This window comes from Eubalaena glacialis, chromosome 4, assembly GCF_028564815.1.
Source record: "Eubalaena glacialis isolate mEubGla1 chromosome 4, mEubGla1.1.hap2.+ XY, whole genome shotgun sequence".
NCBI classification, from domain to species: domain Eukaryota; kingdom Metazoa; phylum Chordata; class Mammalia; order Artiodactyla; family Balaenidae; genus Eubalaena; species Eubalaena glacialis.
The window spans coordinates 98,510,216-98,526,406 of NC_083719.1; the positions used below are offsets into that span (position 1 = coordinate 98,510,216).

The window sequence follows — 16,191 nt, forward strand, 5'->3', positions numbered from 1 at the left end:
GTTTCCATATCTTGGCTATTGTGAACAATGCTGAAATGAATATGGGAGTACAGATATCTCTTACAGTGATTTCATCATCTTTGGATATAATCCTAGAAGTTGGATTGGTGGAATATATGGTAGTTCTGCTTTTAATTTTTTCAGGACTCTTCCATACTGTTTTTTACAGTGGCTGTGCCAATCTACATTCACACCAAGAGTGCGCTTGGTGAAGATGTGAAGAAAGATTCCCTTTCTTCACATCTTCACCAACACTTATCTTTTATCTTTTTGTTGATAGCATCCTAATGGGTATGAAGTGCTATCTCATCCAGTTTTGATTGGCATTTCCCTGATGATGAGTAGTGATGTTGAACATCTTTTCATGTACCTGTTGGCCATTTGTACGTCTTCTTTGGAAAAATTTCTGAGTCTTCTGCCCATTTTTAATTGGATTATTCATTTCTGGTATTGAGGTATATGAGTTCCTTATATATTTTAGATATTAACTTTTTATCAGATAAGGTTTGCAAATATTTTCTCCCAATTTAGGTTGCCTTTTCATTTTGTTGGTGGTTTCTTTTGCTGTGCAGAAGCTTTTCAGTTTAATGTAGTCTTACTTATTTATTACTGCTTTTGTTGCTTGTGCTTTTGGTGTCCAAAAAATCATCACTAATTGTCAAGGGCCTTTTTCCCTATGTTTTCTTAGGAGTTTTGTGGTTTCAGGTTTTAGATTTAAGTTTTTAATCCATTTTTGAGTTGATTTCTGTGTGTGATGTAAGGCAAGGGTCCAATTTTATTCTTTTGTATGTGGATGTACAGTTTTCCCAGCATCAATTTATTGAAGAAACTATCTTTTCTCTGTTGTATATTCTTGGCACCTTTGTCAAAGATTAGTTGACCATATATGTGTGGGTTATGTCTGGGCTCATGATTCTGTTCCTTTGACCTATGTGTCTGTTTTTATGCCAATACCATACTGTTTTGATTTTTATAGCTTTGCAACATAGTTTGAAATAAGGAAATGTGATGGTTCCAGCTTAGTTTTTCCTTAAGATTGCTTTGGCTATTTGGGGTCTTCTGTGGTTCCATGTGAATTTTAGGATTTTTTTTTTCCCTATGTGAAAAATGCCACTGGAATTTTGATAGAGATTACATTGACTCTATAGATGGTTTTGTGTAGTATGGACATTTCAACAATATTAATTCTTCCAGTCCAAGAACAGAAGATGTCTTTTCATTTATTTGTGTTGTCAGTTTCTTTAATCAATGTCTTATAGTTTTCTGTGTACAAGACTTTTCACCTTGGTTACATTTATTCTTAAGTATTTTATTCTTTTGATGCTGTTGTAAATTGGATTTTCTTAATTTCTTTTTCGAATAGTTTATTGTTAGCATATAGAAATGCAGTTGATTTTTGTATGTTGATTTTGTATTCTGCAATTTTGCTGAGTTCATTTATTAGTTCTAACAGTTTTTTGGTGGAGTCTTTAGGGTTTCTATATGTAATATCTTGTCTTCTGCAAACAGACAATTTTACATCTTCCTTTCTGATTTGAATGCCTTTTATTTCTTTTTCTTGCCTAATTGCTCTGGCTAGGACTTCCAATATTATGTTGAATAGAATCGGTGGGAGTGTGTGCATCCTTGTCTTTTTCCTAATCTTAGAGGAAAGCTTTTAGCTTTTTATCATTGAGTATATTAGCTACAAGCTTGTCATATATGGCCTTTATGGAACGATCCTTGCATCCCAGGGGTAAATCCCACTTGATATGGTGTAAGATCTTTTTAATGTGCTCTTGAAATCAGTTTGCTAGTATTTTGTTGAAGATTTTTGCATCTATATTCATCAGGGAAATTGGCCTGTAATTTTCTTTTCTTATAGTGCCTTGTGTAGCTTTGGTATCATGGTAATGTTGGCCTTGTTAAATGGCCTCTTCAGTTTTTTGGAAGGGTTTGAGAAGGATTGGTGTTAATTATTCTTTAAATGTTTGGTAGAATTCACTGGTAAAGCCAACTGGTCCTGGGCTTTTATTTGTTGGGAAGTTTTGATTACCTTATCAATTAGTGTATTATATTTTCTCAGTTTTCTAAAAGTAAATATTGATAGTGATAACCCACACAAACTAAAGCTGTTGGGGAGGGGGAAGCTAGGGTGGTTATCCTCAGTATTTTCTTAAGTGTACAAAGGATTACTGAAACCAGAGTGTTTGAGAACCATTGCTTTATAGTATTCCATTGTATGATTATACTGCAGTGTTTTTTTTTAACTTTTTATTTTACATTGGAGAACAGTTGATTAGCAATGTTGTGTTAGTTTCAGGTGTACAACAAAGTGATTCAGTTATAAGTATCTATTCTTTTTCAAATTGTTTTCCCAATTAGGTTGTTACAGAATATTGAGCAGTTCCCTGTGCTATACAGTAGGTCCTTGATGGCTATCCATTTAAAATATATATACTACAGTTTATTTATGCATTCTATTATATGTTTGAGTTGGTTCTACTTTGGAGCTTTTATGAATAGCTATGAATGTTCTTGTACATGTCTCTTAGTGTACATATAGACACCTTTCTGTTGGGTATAAACTTAGAGGTAGAATTGCTGGATCATTGAGTGTGCCTGTGTTTAGCTTTCCAAAGTAGTGGTACCATTTTATTTTACATTCGTATCAGCAGTTATGGGAATTCTGGTTGCTTTACATCCAAAGAAGTCATTTTTAATTATAGGAAGAAATTAGGGGACAATTATTAAATTCACGTCATGTTTATTTATAAGGCATTGTATGGCAGCATAGCAGAAGGAGTAAGAGCATGTTCTTTCCCATTAGTTATAACTTGCTTTCAGTCTCATTTGTGTCTCATACTAGCTCTGAGACTTGAGCCAATTACTCAATCTAAGTTCGAGTTTCCTTATCAGTAAAATGGATTGATTATAGTAAATATCTCACAGGATTTGTTGTGAGGATTAAATGGGATACCAGTGAAAAGCACTTAGCATTTGGCCCTGTCAAAAAGAACAAATAGGCTCAGATGACTACAGTGAATGAAAGATAGAGGAAAGCACAAAAAAGTGCCCCCCTCCCCGCCCCCATCTCTTTTTCTGGCTGTTTATCTGTATCCTTTATCACACTAGTAAACATAAGTGTTTCCCTGAGTTCTTCGCACTGTTTTAGCAAATAAATCCAAGGGGGAAGAGGTCATGGGAAGTTGTGGGTAATCTGAGGACCTACTACTTGTGATTAGCATTTGAAGTGGAGGGCAGTCTCAGTTAAGGCTGAGCCTTTAACTTGTGGGATCTGATGCTATCTCCAGGTAGATAGTGTCAGGACTGAGTTAAATTGTAGGATACTCAGTTGGTGTCACAGAATTGCTTGCTTGGTGTGGTTAAAACCCCCACACATCTGTTGTCAGAAGTGTTGTGAATGAGGTAATAATGTGAGAGCAAAGGGGAAACACGGGAGGAAGGCTAGTTTTTTCCTTCTCACTCTCCAAGGCTGCAAATATATAGTCAAATTCTGTGTTCATAAGTTACTTAGTTCCTGCCTGCCTTCTTTCTTTCAGTGTAGATATAGTATTTGTTTGAAATGTAGTTAGTTCCTTTGTTTCACCTCCCCCCCCATTCTGATTGATTTACATCAATTTTTTGAATATGTATGATGTTAACGTGTTTCAAAAGTCATAACTGGTGTCCACTGGTAGATGAATGGATAAAGGTGTGGGGGTGTGTGTGTGTATACATGTATACACATACAGTAGAATATTACTCAGCCATAAAAAAAAGAATGAGATCTTGCCATTTGTGATGACAATATGTGTGGACCTGGAGGGTATTATGCTAAGTGAAGTAAGTCAGACAAAGACAAATACCGTATGATTTCACTTATATGTGGAATCTAAAAAACAAAACAAATGAACAAACAGCAGAACAGTAACCGGACTCAAAGATACAGAGGACAAACGTGGTTGCCAGAGGGGAGGGAAGGGGGAGGTGGGAGGGATGAGTGAAATAGGTAAGGGAGATTAAGAAATAGAAACTTCCAGTTACAAAATAAATGAGTCATGGGCATTAAATGTATGGGGAATGGGGAATATAGTCAATAATACTGTAATACCTTTGTATGGTGACACATGCTAACTAGACTTAATGATGATCACTTTATAATGTATGGAAATGTAGAATCACGGTGTTGTGCACCTGGAACTAACAGAGTGCTGTAGGTCAATTATACTTCAATTTAAAAAGAAGTCGTAAGTATATAAAAAGTTATACTCAGAAGTGTTATTCTTTGCTTGCACTCCATCTTCTCCCTGTTTGTAGGTATCCAACTTCATTTTTCCCTAGTTTTATTCTCTCTTTGTTCCTTTTTGTAGCGAGCCAGGTACATGTGTTTTATTTTCCTTGTTCCTTACACACAAAAAGTTGCCATATATGCTCTTTTCTACTTTTTTTTTTCCACTTTATAGTATTCCCTAGAAATCACTCGAAGTCAGTTCATAGATTTCTTCCTCATTCTTTTTCTAGCTGTTTAATACTCCCATCGTGGCTATGTACCACAGTTTATTCAACCAGTATTCTGTGCACAGCAGGAGTTTTAAGGAGATGTTTACACATTCTTGAAAATGATTAAGAAATGGAACAAAACACAAATATAGTTTGAGTCTTTAATGCATTTTATATTTAATTAATTATACAGTCAAATAAACTGTAAAAATTAAAATTCTGTAGTCAAGAAAACCAGGAGGTTTTTTTATTATAAGCCCCAAGGATAATAGTCAACTGATGAAGTGTGAACTGCAGTTGGTTATATTCTTTTTTTTTTTTTCCCCATTTACCAGTTTATTGCCATCCATTAGTTATAACTCTGAAAGAAGAAAGTGAGAACTGAATGAGAGAGATATTCCAGATGAAGATCAATAATTTTTATTCAATTTAAAGTTTACCAAAACTAGGGATAGATAGCTTTGCACCTTCTAGTACCGTCACTAAGGAAAAATTAACTGACAGGCAGTGATAGTATAATAGCAGCAGCAAAAGAACAAGGGTAATCCAGAACTGGATAAGTCTTTGAATGATCAAGGTTTATTTGTATTATAAGTTGGCATCTTTCTATAGGGCTAGATGTTTATTTCTGAGGTAACTTTGCATTTATCAAGTTTATAAATGTTTAATACTTGTTGAATTAAACAGTAATTTTGTGAGGTACTTCAGGATTCATGTAGACTTAATTCAGGAAAACTTAGAGTCCTGATTGACAAAAATAGGTGCAACACAATATCTGTAAGTAGATAGATAATTGCAGGTAAACAAAAAGAAGGCAAAGTTACGAACACATTTTTAAATATATATATATATATTCTAGTTAATGGAAACTGAAAAAATTTTGTTTAGTGAGGAGGAAATCTAAATTGTAAATTCCAAATTTAATACAGTATATTGGTAAACAGTGACAATCAGTATTTTATCAAAATTTAATATTCAGGAGAAAATCAGTTTCTAAAATATTAAGGTATTTTAGAGTATTGTTAATGAAATTTTTCATAAATTAGTTTTTGGAATTTATTCTGGCTGTTAGTCTTGTGACAAGCCTTATGATCCTATTGTGGATATTTACACCTAGGTGAGCAGACCATCATGAGGTGTTTTGTTTGTTTACTGAGCCAATTTTTTCCACTGTGTGGCACTAGTAGAAGTAGACTTGATTTCCCCTAATTCCTTTTAGGAAAATTCCAGACAAGCATGCTTAACTAGGGAAGTTCCTGTTCTGCCATCAAAATAGCACTAGGTCAAAAATCAAGAGATCAGAGTTCTCAAGCTCACGCTGCCACTAAGAAGTTGTCGGCCAATTTAGGCCTCATTTTCTTGTTGGTAATGTGAGCAGATTTATTTGTATGTTCTTTCAAGTCCCTTTTCTAATATTTTTTGGTAGCTTGTACAGAACCATTTTGGCTTTGGTAGGAATTACGGTCATGAAGTATATATTAAGTATAATATTTTTTACATTAAGTAAGGTGTATGTATATGTGCAAAAGTGATAGGAAAGTAAAGAATTACTAAAATTTTAAGAACTTAGGTTGGAAAACAGTTTGTGATAGATATTTTATTTTCAGAGTTATGCTGCATGTAAATTCTAGGACGACAGCCACGTACTCTTAAATGGAAGAAACTCCTGTGATCTAAGAGCAGAGAACAAGATAAACTTGAACCCTACCTTTTCGTCTTGGACCTTAACTTGTAGTAATGGAAATGGATAACAAGCAAGATATTTACAAATCGTGGTATATGCTATGAAGAAGAAAAAGAGTAGTGTGATGGAAAGTAATTAGGGGAGGGGGGAAGAATATTGATCAATATGAGTATATTCAGGAACTGAGACATGAATGTTGAAAAGAAGCTTGTTAGACAAAGACCAGGCAGATAGAAGGAAGGTAAACCACCTTGAGGTGGAAAAAGATTGCTATGCCCAAGAAACAGAAAGAAGGGCAATGTAAGGGCAGGAGCCAATTGAGGGAATTAAAGAGTAGCTTGAGATGGATTTGGGGAATTAGGACAATCATTTAGGGCATTGACATTGGTAAGAAGTTGAGATTTTATTCCAAGTGCAATGAGGAAACTTTTGAAGGGAAAATTACTTGGTGTAATAAACATTTTTAAAAGATCACTCTTGTCTGTGTGTGGAAAGGAATTAGAGGGAAGCAAGAATGGAAGCAGTCAGAGTATAAACAGTAATGCAGGAGAGAGATTATGGTAGTTTAGATAAGGGCAGTAGCATTCAGTGGAGATGGAAAAAGTGAAAGGAATTGGTATATATTTTGCAGAAAGGACTGACTGATGGGACTATATATGGGAGGTAAGGGGAATATTCTCAAATAATAAAGATTTTTAAAATTAGTCTGTTAAAACATAATATTTAACGCCAGTGTTCTACATGATAAATATTTTCTTGACAATTTTATCATTTTTATTTTACTTTGTTCTTTTTTTTGTTTGTTTTTAGGCTTATGCATCTGGATGTGACATTGTTATACTGGGAAGTGATTTTGAAAGACTGCAAATAATCCCAGGAGCTAAACATGGAAATATTCAAGTAGGATGTGTAGATTGTTCAATGCAACAAGGCAAGGTTTGTAATCTTGTGATATGAGATTTGTTTTGAATATGGTTTTTGTCAGTATAGTCTCTGAAGTATCTATTTCCTATTGAATTAGAGCCTTGCTGTGTTTCCAAGACAATGTAGCTACAGATTTCTTTGGCTCTCAAAGATGCACTCTAGAGAACAAAATTTCTGACTCAGATGTATATTAGAGATTGTCAGGAATTCTGTTCTCGTATAATCTTGAAATATATCAAAGTTTTCTCCATGAATTGACCAACAAATGTAATATTTATTACCTGTAGAATAGGTGTAAAGCTTACTTATTTAAAAATTGATTAGATTGAGGGAAAGGAATGACAATAAACTTCAGTCTATTTAGAAATAAACCCTGAAAAGAAATTATTGTTAGAGTCCTTTTTTGTCTGTAAACAGGTAGTTATCTCCTTTTAACTTCTAGATAAACTTTGTACAAAAATCAACATAAATTGTATAATTTTTTAAATAATTTATTCCAAGTCTGTAAGAAAAATGAAAAATTTAATTTGAATTTCTGTTTACACATGGAAAGTATAAAGTTACCTTGAAAGTAAAAAAGCAACAAAAACAAAAGAAACAGGGCATATGATTTAACATCAGGTTAAATACGGTTCTATATAGTACCAGAGTTGGGAGAGTTATAACTTACAGGCAGTATAGTATATAGCTTAATATAGCACCATATAGGCATAGATGACCAGGCCTAGGTACAGTTGTAGCTAGACTAGGCTGAACTTTGCAAATTTAATTTTTTTGCTAGATACTTAATTAATGTATATTGTTTGACACTATGATTCTACCAGAACATTTTGTGTGAGAAATCAAAATGGACCCAACCTTATTTTTTTTAATGTAATCATTCCTAATAAGCCTGCCATTCTGAAAAGTTACTTCTTGGGACCTAGTTTAAAGATACTCATAACAAAGGAGTTTCAACTCTTGTAGTCTTTGCCTACTTTTTGGACTACTGTTCTTTTTGTTATTCCTATGTTCCTTCCTTTCAGTAGAGTTACAGGTATCTCATCTGTCTTTCTTTTGTTCATGCCTTTCATTCTCACTGTACTACAAAAGTGATTTTTATTATGGAATGATAAAAATCCTTGAGACTTCTTTCCCTTTCCCTTCATGTTTGTTTGATCTCCTAGCTCTGTAGTTCTGTAATCTTGATTGTATATAAAAGCTTACTTATACCATTTAGATTCACATAGGGCTTGTTAATGTTGGAAATCTAATTTTAGTAATTTTCAATATGAGTTATCTTTTAATAAGCTATATTACATGAAATCCAGGTTAGAATGAAGAGGTCATTTGGTTTTATAATTATTCTAATAAAGGATAAATTTCCTTTGTTTCACAGATATCAGTATATTCAAATGATTCCTTAAGGTATCAAGACGAAGATTTGTAGATTTTGGTACTTGGGATTTCTATTTACCTTTTAGAAGGAAATGCTTCTTGATACCATAGGCATCAATATTTTATCATTACTGTTTTTTTATTTATAGTACTACCAGATTAATTTTCCTAAGAAAATTCCATCTGCATTTGACTTGTTATTCATTTGCTTAAAACCATTTTTAGTTTCCCATGAACTTAGAAAAGTTCAAATTGTTCACCTTGGTTTGAGACCTTATTTAACCCACTGACACCTGCCTTTTTGGCCTCATGTCCATTATTTCTCTCTTCTACCTGGGCTGGTGGTCAGTCACCTCCCAACATACTTTACCTCGTTTAATATTTACACTTGTGGGGATTTCCCTGGTGGTCCAGTGGTTAAGACTCCACATGCCCAATGCAGGGGCCCCAGGTGCGATCCCTGGTCAGGGAACTAGATCCTGCATGTGGCAACGAAGATTTCACGTGCTGCAACTACGACCCAGAGCAGCCAAATAAATAATATTAAAAAAAAAAACTTACACTTGTGTTCATACTATGCCCTATTTCTAAAATTGAACACTCACTGCAGTTTGAAATCCTATCCACATTTAAAGGTGCAAACTAAATACTCCCAGGTGAACTCAGTGCAGATGATTTCTGCTTTCTAAGATCTCCTCAGAACACTTTAAAATATCCATTGAAAGTTTTTTTTTCCATATGTATGTTACATCCTCATTTCTTACTCTGTCTTCACTAGATTATATGTTCTTATTTTTATCCCTGATCATTCATTCTATCTATATATCTATCTGATTTCTGATGTTTTAATATTCATTTGTGACTCACTCAAGCTATAGTAGTAGCTACCTTATAAAACAGAGCGAGCAAGGGTTATGCTTCATTGATTTAAGAGTAAATATTTGAAAGGTACTCAAATAAAATAGAATATTGGAAAAATATACTCCTTAGAGAGTTTACAAAGGAATAGATCTAAGTTTTACTTCTAAAAAGTTAAATATACACTGACAGAATTCTGAACTTTGAAGACAGATAACCTAAAAACTTGATTTTTAAGTCATGTCAAATTCCATACTTGACAAGGAATACATCAATACATTTTCTTCTGTGAGGAAGGGAATTAACATTTACTATGCATCTTATGTAGATAATTCTTTACCAGGTACTTTACAAATGTTATTTCAACCCTCAAAATAATCCTATTAGGAAGATAGTATTATACATATTATAAATATAGATAGAGAAACTAAGGTTCAGAGAGATTAACTTGCTGGTACACAGTGACAGTACTGGGATTCTGATCCAGATATGGTAGTCCCCAAAACTGACATTCTCAAGTATTGGTGAAAGAAATTTTGTGTTGGGTATTTTTTAAGTTATACTATTCATTTCTTTTGTTCTTTTGATTCATAAGTAAGTTAACATATCCGTAAGTTTTCTTTCTTTTTTCTTTTTAAAAGATTGCAGCATCCTATGGAAATGTTATGTCTGTTTTTGAACCAGTTAACCTACCGAAGCAAAAGAAAAATTTGGTCAGTAATTCATCTTTTTCTTTTAGAAATGAAAATGTGTTGTGTATTAAAAGATACCATTTTTAAGAGTACAAAATTAGAGTGATCATCACATAAATCAGTATAAATTATACACTGTAATTAAAGACATGTTAAATGCCACTTCTTTATTAAAGATATATGTTTCATTGAAGTAGAATTAAACTAAATTGTGCTTATGAATTATCTTGAAATGCTTTTCTTTTTTTCCATCTATCATTTTTTTCTTTTATTAAGTATTTGAAGAGTCAACAACTTGAAACTTGTCAGTTACTTTATTGCTAGTGGCAAACATCATTGTCCAGTCATATGTGGCACTTGTTCTTTGTTTCTGTAATCTACTTTTGTGTAGTTTTTCTGCTTTATATACTTTGTTCTTAAAGTGACATGTTTTAATTGCAAAGTCTTAACCTACCCCCTGAACTTACTTTCTTGCACTTATTATATCATGTAATAATTGTTAGTGGGTCAGTGAATGTTTTTTTTAATAAAGAAACTATATTCAGAAATAGTTCCTGAAAGTTGGTTAAAACTTTATAATTTATAAATATTGAGGTTATGTAGTAGATTTCTTGGGTGTTTAGATGCTCGTAAAGATAACAGACAGAACAGGCTATTTTATCCATCTCTACTGAAGGTTAAACTAGTGATTTGAACCATGTGGAAGAAGATCAGCATGGTGTGGTCTAAAGAGCATTGTAGTAGGAGTCATAGGACTGGTTTATTTCTCTGCTGCTCTGTAGCTATTGAAACTAAGCAGGTCAACCTTAAGAGGCTCTTTGCTCAATTCCGAAATTGGTTAATGTTTGTTTATTTTTGATGTCAAAGACTGTGGAAATGTGTTAAATGTAAAGAATTAAACTGTGTCAACAATAGATTTACCTTATATATCTTTTAATAGCTTTCATTTCATTTTCACTTAGCTCATTAGTATCTTACAAATTCCCTCTGACTTAGTTGGGCAGCTGTTATTTCTTTTTTATAAATAAGGCAGCAGAGACCCAAAAATAAGTGACTTGAGCAATGAAACAGCTATTGAGCCACAGAACTAAGAGTGAAACTAGTTGTCTTGATTCCTGGGTGTGAACATTCTTTTTCCCTACCTTGTGTTAATGAAAAATATTTTCTCTGGGTTAATTGATATCCATTTAAAAATTTCATGGAAGGAGAGTCCACAATTCTCTCCTCATTTCTATTTGTGTTTATATATTACCTAATGAATCCAATGTTAGAGGCTCTCACACCCTTATGAGTTAGTAACTGATAGCACTAAAAACAAATTTTAAAGGTGGTTGCTCCATCCAAAACACTGTATTTCAAATAATACTCAATAAGTATTTGTTGAATGAAATAGCTGACTTTAAAAAAAAAATCAATTTGTTATGTTAAAATGCCTTTATTGATAAGGGTAGAATTGAGAATTTCAGGTTTTGCCCATTTTCTCTTGTACTAATTATAATTGTTTAATATAATAGTGTAAAAAATTCAATAAGAAGAGGCTTGTTTATTGGTAGGCAGCACTGACTTTGCAGAGAGGGTGAATAAAAAGCCTGATGAATAAAGGGAAAACTGGATCAAATGGAAAAATCATAAACTTGGAAGATGCACAAAACCTTGAATTCCAGGATATAGTCTCAGAGAATCCTTAGAGCCTCATAAAAAATATTATTTTCTTTTATTTGTACATTCTGGAATATTCTTTTAAGATGGTGGTTCTTCACAAGAGTTACACTTCAGAATCACTGGTTGATACGTGTGTCCAGATCCTGCCCTGGGGGATTCTAAATGTGTAGATGTGGGATTGTGCCTGTGTACTTGTATATCTAGATCTAGAGGGAGTTCTGATGTGTGCTGTGATTGAGAGCCATTCCTGCAGGATAGTGTTTCATAAAAAGCATATTCTGCAGCCCACCTGTATCAAAATCACCTGGAGATGTTGGTTTAAAGTACAGATTTCCTGTGCCCAGTTCTGGACCTTTTGAATCTGAACCTTTGGGCATGGGTCTTGAGCATTTGAATTTTTAATAAACATCTCAGGCTGTTTTCATACTGAAGTATGGGAACGACTACATTAAGATAGTGTTTATGGATCTCAATCTATTAGAGGTTAGAGAAGTCAACTTAGTAGGCCACAACCTGAATTTAAAAGAAAATGAAATATAATAGAAAATGTTAAGAGTGCATCACATGTAGTAAGGGTGAACTTAGATTGCATTTATGTGTGTATGTGTGTGTGTGTTCTGGGTTATAGTGCAACATGTATTTCTTACTGGTTTGCAGGTTAAAAAAGTTTGAAAAATATTGCTTTAAGGAATGAAAAGCCCTTAAATTATGTAATGTAGGGGAAGTGTTAACATCTCTTATTCTGAATTTTCACACATACCATACGCCCTCAGGTGGAGATGAAACTTTATAGAGGAGGAATCCTCAAATAGCAGACACAGACACATTTAAAATTAAACCTTTGTAACTATAATAATAATAAAGTAATAATTATAACTTTAAAAGTCTGAGGTTAATATATGTGTTGTCCTAGTTGGCAGATACTTATTGGTTGTTTAAATATACTAAAGACAGACTTTTGGACTTCTAGGAATGGATGTTCTCTCACTGATCTCCTCCATCACATATTCCTTATTTTTCTTGACTGACTGAACATTTTATTCTCTTTAAGTATGACTACATGGTCAATTATACCTAAAAAAATGAGTACATGTATTATTAAAAATAGTGTCAGTATATACATTTGACAGAAAAGATGCCAATAATTATTGACTAAATGACTTTTTTTTTAATTTTAGGAATTATATAGTCAGTGGCAGAAAAGTGGCCAATTTTTTCTGGACTCAATAGCACACAATATAACTTGGGATCCTGCAGGTAAGAATACAAGAAGAATTAACTGAAATGAAATAACACTTGTGTAGGCTATTGCTTTTTTTTCTTACTTTCATGTATTTCAGTTCTGCTTCGTGTGAAATGATGGGGAACACAAAAGTAAGTAAAACAGGTTGTGCTATTTTAGAGCTTATACTGAAATGAGGAAAATATGCACCATAATAGTGTCCAGCTATTGTAGGAATACCTGTTGTTTTGGGAAGGAGACACTAATTCTCTGTGGGGAATCAAAGTTTCATTGAAGAGGAGCCTTTTGCCATGAGAGTAGATAGATTTTGACAATGAAGGTGGGGATAGGTTGAGAAAGGAAAAAAGAAGTGAATTCTAAGAAGAGATAATGTGTATATGTATCAGTTATCTATTTCTGCATTAAAAAATCATCCTAAAGTCATTTTTACCAATTTACCAGAGTGAGCAAAGGAACAAAGAAAGAAAGCGTAAGATATATTCTAGTAATGGTTAGTACTTCATTGAGGCTGGAGTGAGTTTGGTGATGAGATAAGAATACAGCATATATGGAAAGCCTTTACAGTCATGTAAAGAATTAAAGAATTTTAATTTAATTCTTTTTAATTGTGTAAAATGTATAGGTTTTTGAAAATGGCTAGTGACAAGCTAAGATTTCTGGTTTTGCCAGATTTTTCTGGTAGCAGTAACTTAGAATGATCAGAGACAAGAGGAACAGGAAGATAAATACTGTATTATCTATAATTACCTTTGGAAAGTATGCATTCACAGTAGTGAATGAGAAATAAGAACTTGTTTCAGTGCCTTTATCATAGTAGGTGCTCAATTAATACGGAGTGACTAATGAAAGGAATACATGGATATGAAATGCATTTAGGTAGTCGAATTGACATTACTTGACAACTGGATTTCAGATTACTTTGAGAGTATCTTTGATCACAAGAAGAGTGATATGTAGGAGTTAGAGATAGTGGAACATAAGTTTTATTTAGATGTATGGAATTTGAGGTGCTTGCATATCCTATAGCAGTATTCATTAGATCGTTAGAAATTTGAATCTTAATTTATGAAAGAAGTTATCTTTGGAACATAGAACTAGAAGTCATCAGTTAAGATAGATAAGTTAAATTTTAATATAGTAGATAAAATGGCTGAGAAAAAATGTTAATTTAGAATACGAAGTTTAGAACCTTGGGAAATTATTTTAGAAGGTAAAAGAGATTATCTTAGATTAAATAAAAATCACATAATGTTTTAAGATGTTTTTTCTCATGAGATTGATGCTTACTAGCTGGTAACCTACATGTATATTTTATGCATACAGTGAAAAGAGTGAAAATTTGACCTGGGTTCAAATTTGGCATTTAGTACAGCACTTTGTATATAACTCTACTCTGGATAGGGTCACTCATGTCCAGTTTATGCCTGTTTCCTCATAAGATTATTAGCAGTGTCACCTTTACTTTCACAAGTGTTCCTATTTGGATGATAAATTATATGGTTACTCTGTGATAGCACTACAATTTATTGTAATTATTTGTTTACCTTTTTTTTTTATTAGGCAAGGGCTTAGATTCTATTTTATTCAGTATTTATCTTTAGGGGTCTATCATATATTAAGCTCTCAATAAATGTTTACATATATGACAAGTTTTGTGATCATGAGCAGATTACTTAACATATCAAGAATGGTTAACTCACTTTAAATTAAGGTAATATCTATTTCACAAGATAGTTTTTTAATGATCAGATATGGTAGTATATATGAAAGTACTTGGCACTTTCTGTAAAAAGGTATTTATATAGGTACTTACCTATAAAAATATTGTTAGCAAGTGAACTGGCTACTTGAAGTCTCATGAATAACTGTAATAAAAACATTATTTGAATTGAGTGATATTTCTTTAGTAATGACATAGTCGTTGCCTGGAATTTTTGTACCTGCGGTCTGTAAGTAGTAATTCTTCGGAAGGTAGTATTGATATTGTTATTGATATTGACAGTATTTTAGTTCTTCTAAAATCATCATTACAGAGTAGTATTAGAAGATAACTACTTATTTTCTTAACATATCTAGTAGTGACTTGCCAATATTTTATGACCATTATCTTTTAAATCATGATTTATTTAAAATTCACATTTCTTTTTATAATCAAAAAGTTTAAAATTTAAGTGGTTTGGTTGAGAAATGGGTTATTACTGTAATATATATTGGGGAGCTATTATTACTTTTGTAAATGAACTTTGTAATTATTTATATAAACAGATTTAGAATATATTAAGTGAAATACTAGTATTTTGGTTTTGATGAATATTTACTTATTAGTATATGCCAGGTATTGGGATATAAATAATATTTTTCAGATGGTGCTAGTAAACTGACTATAGTGCCTTTGTGTTGTCTCCAAACCCACTATTGCATCTTGCTTAAATCATAAGACTTACTATTTTAGACTTAATGCTCTTGTTTCCTACTTTGATATCTATACTTCTGCCTTTCTGTTCAAATCAATGTATTATGCCATACCTTACCTACTTTTGTTTCATTCCATAACTGGGATGAATTATTTTATATTCTATATTAATTTCTTAATCCTTCATGGGTTACCTTAGTTTCACCTTTAGTTTATGTTAAAGAAAAGAAAACTTGTCAAAACTGAACTCATAGATACAGAGAACAGATTGGTGGTTGTCAGAGGCAGTGGGGTGGAGTAGGGTGGGGTGGGATTGGGGAGAGTAGATGAAATAGGTGAAGGTACAAACTTTCAGTTATGAAATAGATAAATCCTGGGATGTAATGTATGACATGGTGACTATGGTTAATAATTCTGTATTGTGTATTTAAAAGTTACTAAGAGAGAGTAGATCTTAAAGTTCTCATCACAAGAAAAAAAATTGTAACCATGTGTGGTGATGAATGTTAAGGAGACTTATTGTGGTGGTCATTTCACACTGTATACAAATACTGAATCATTATGTTGTAACCTGAAACTAATACAATGATACATGTCAGTTACATCTCAGTAAAAAAAAAAGAAAACGTATGTATGTTGCTAAGCTAAACAGTGGAATGATAACTGTATTTAAATGGAATATCTCGTTAGTATCAATACTTTCTGGGCTGTTTTTATCCGTCTATAAGACTTTCCACCTAGTTGCTACTATTTATTGAGCTTCTGCTAAGTGCCTAGCCTGTGCTAGATATGTAATACATATATTATAGCTAATTCTTACAACAGCTCTACACAAATTTCTAATTTTATAGGTGAG

The 16,191-nt window shown here is 32.8% G+C and overlaps 1 protein-coding gene across 2 annotated transcripts in view; it reads left to right on the forward strand.

Annotated features, from left to right (window-relative positions):
- Positions 1-16,191, forward strand: part of DMXL1 (Dmx like 1) — a 129,760-nt gene that overhangs the window by 6,749 nt on the left and 106,820 nt on the right. For both annotated transcript variants that reach the window (XM_061189539.1, XM_061189540.1), the window contains exons 2-4: positions 6,977-7,102; positions 9,967-10,038; positions 12,858-12,936. In XM_061189539.1, coding sequence (XP_061045522.1) covers positions 6,977-7,102; positions 9,967-10,038; positions 12,858-12,936 — 277 coding nt within the window. The remainder of the gene's footprint in view (positions 1-6,976; positions 7,103-9,966; positions 10,039-12,857; positions 12,937-16,191) is intronic.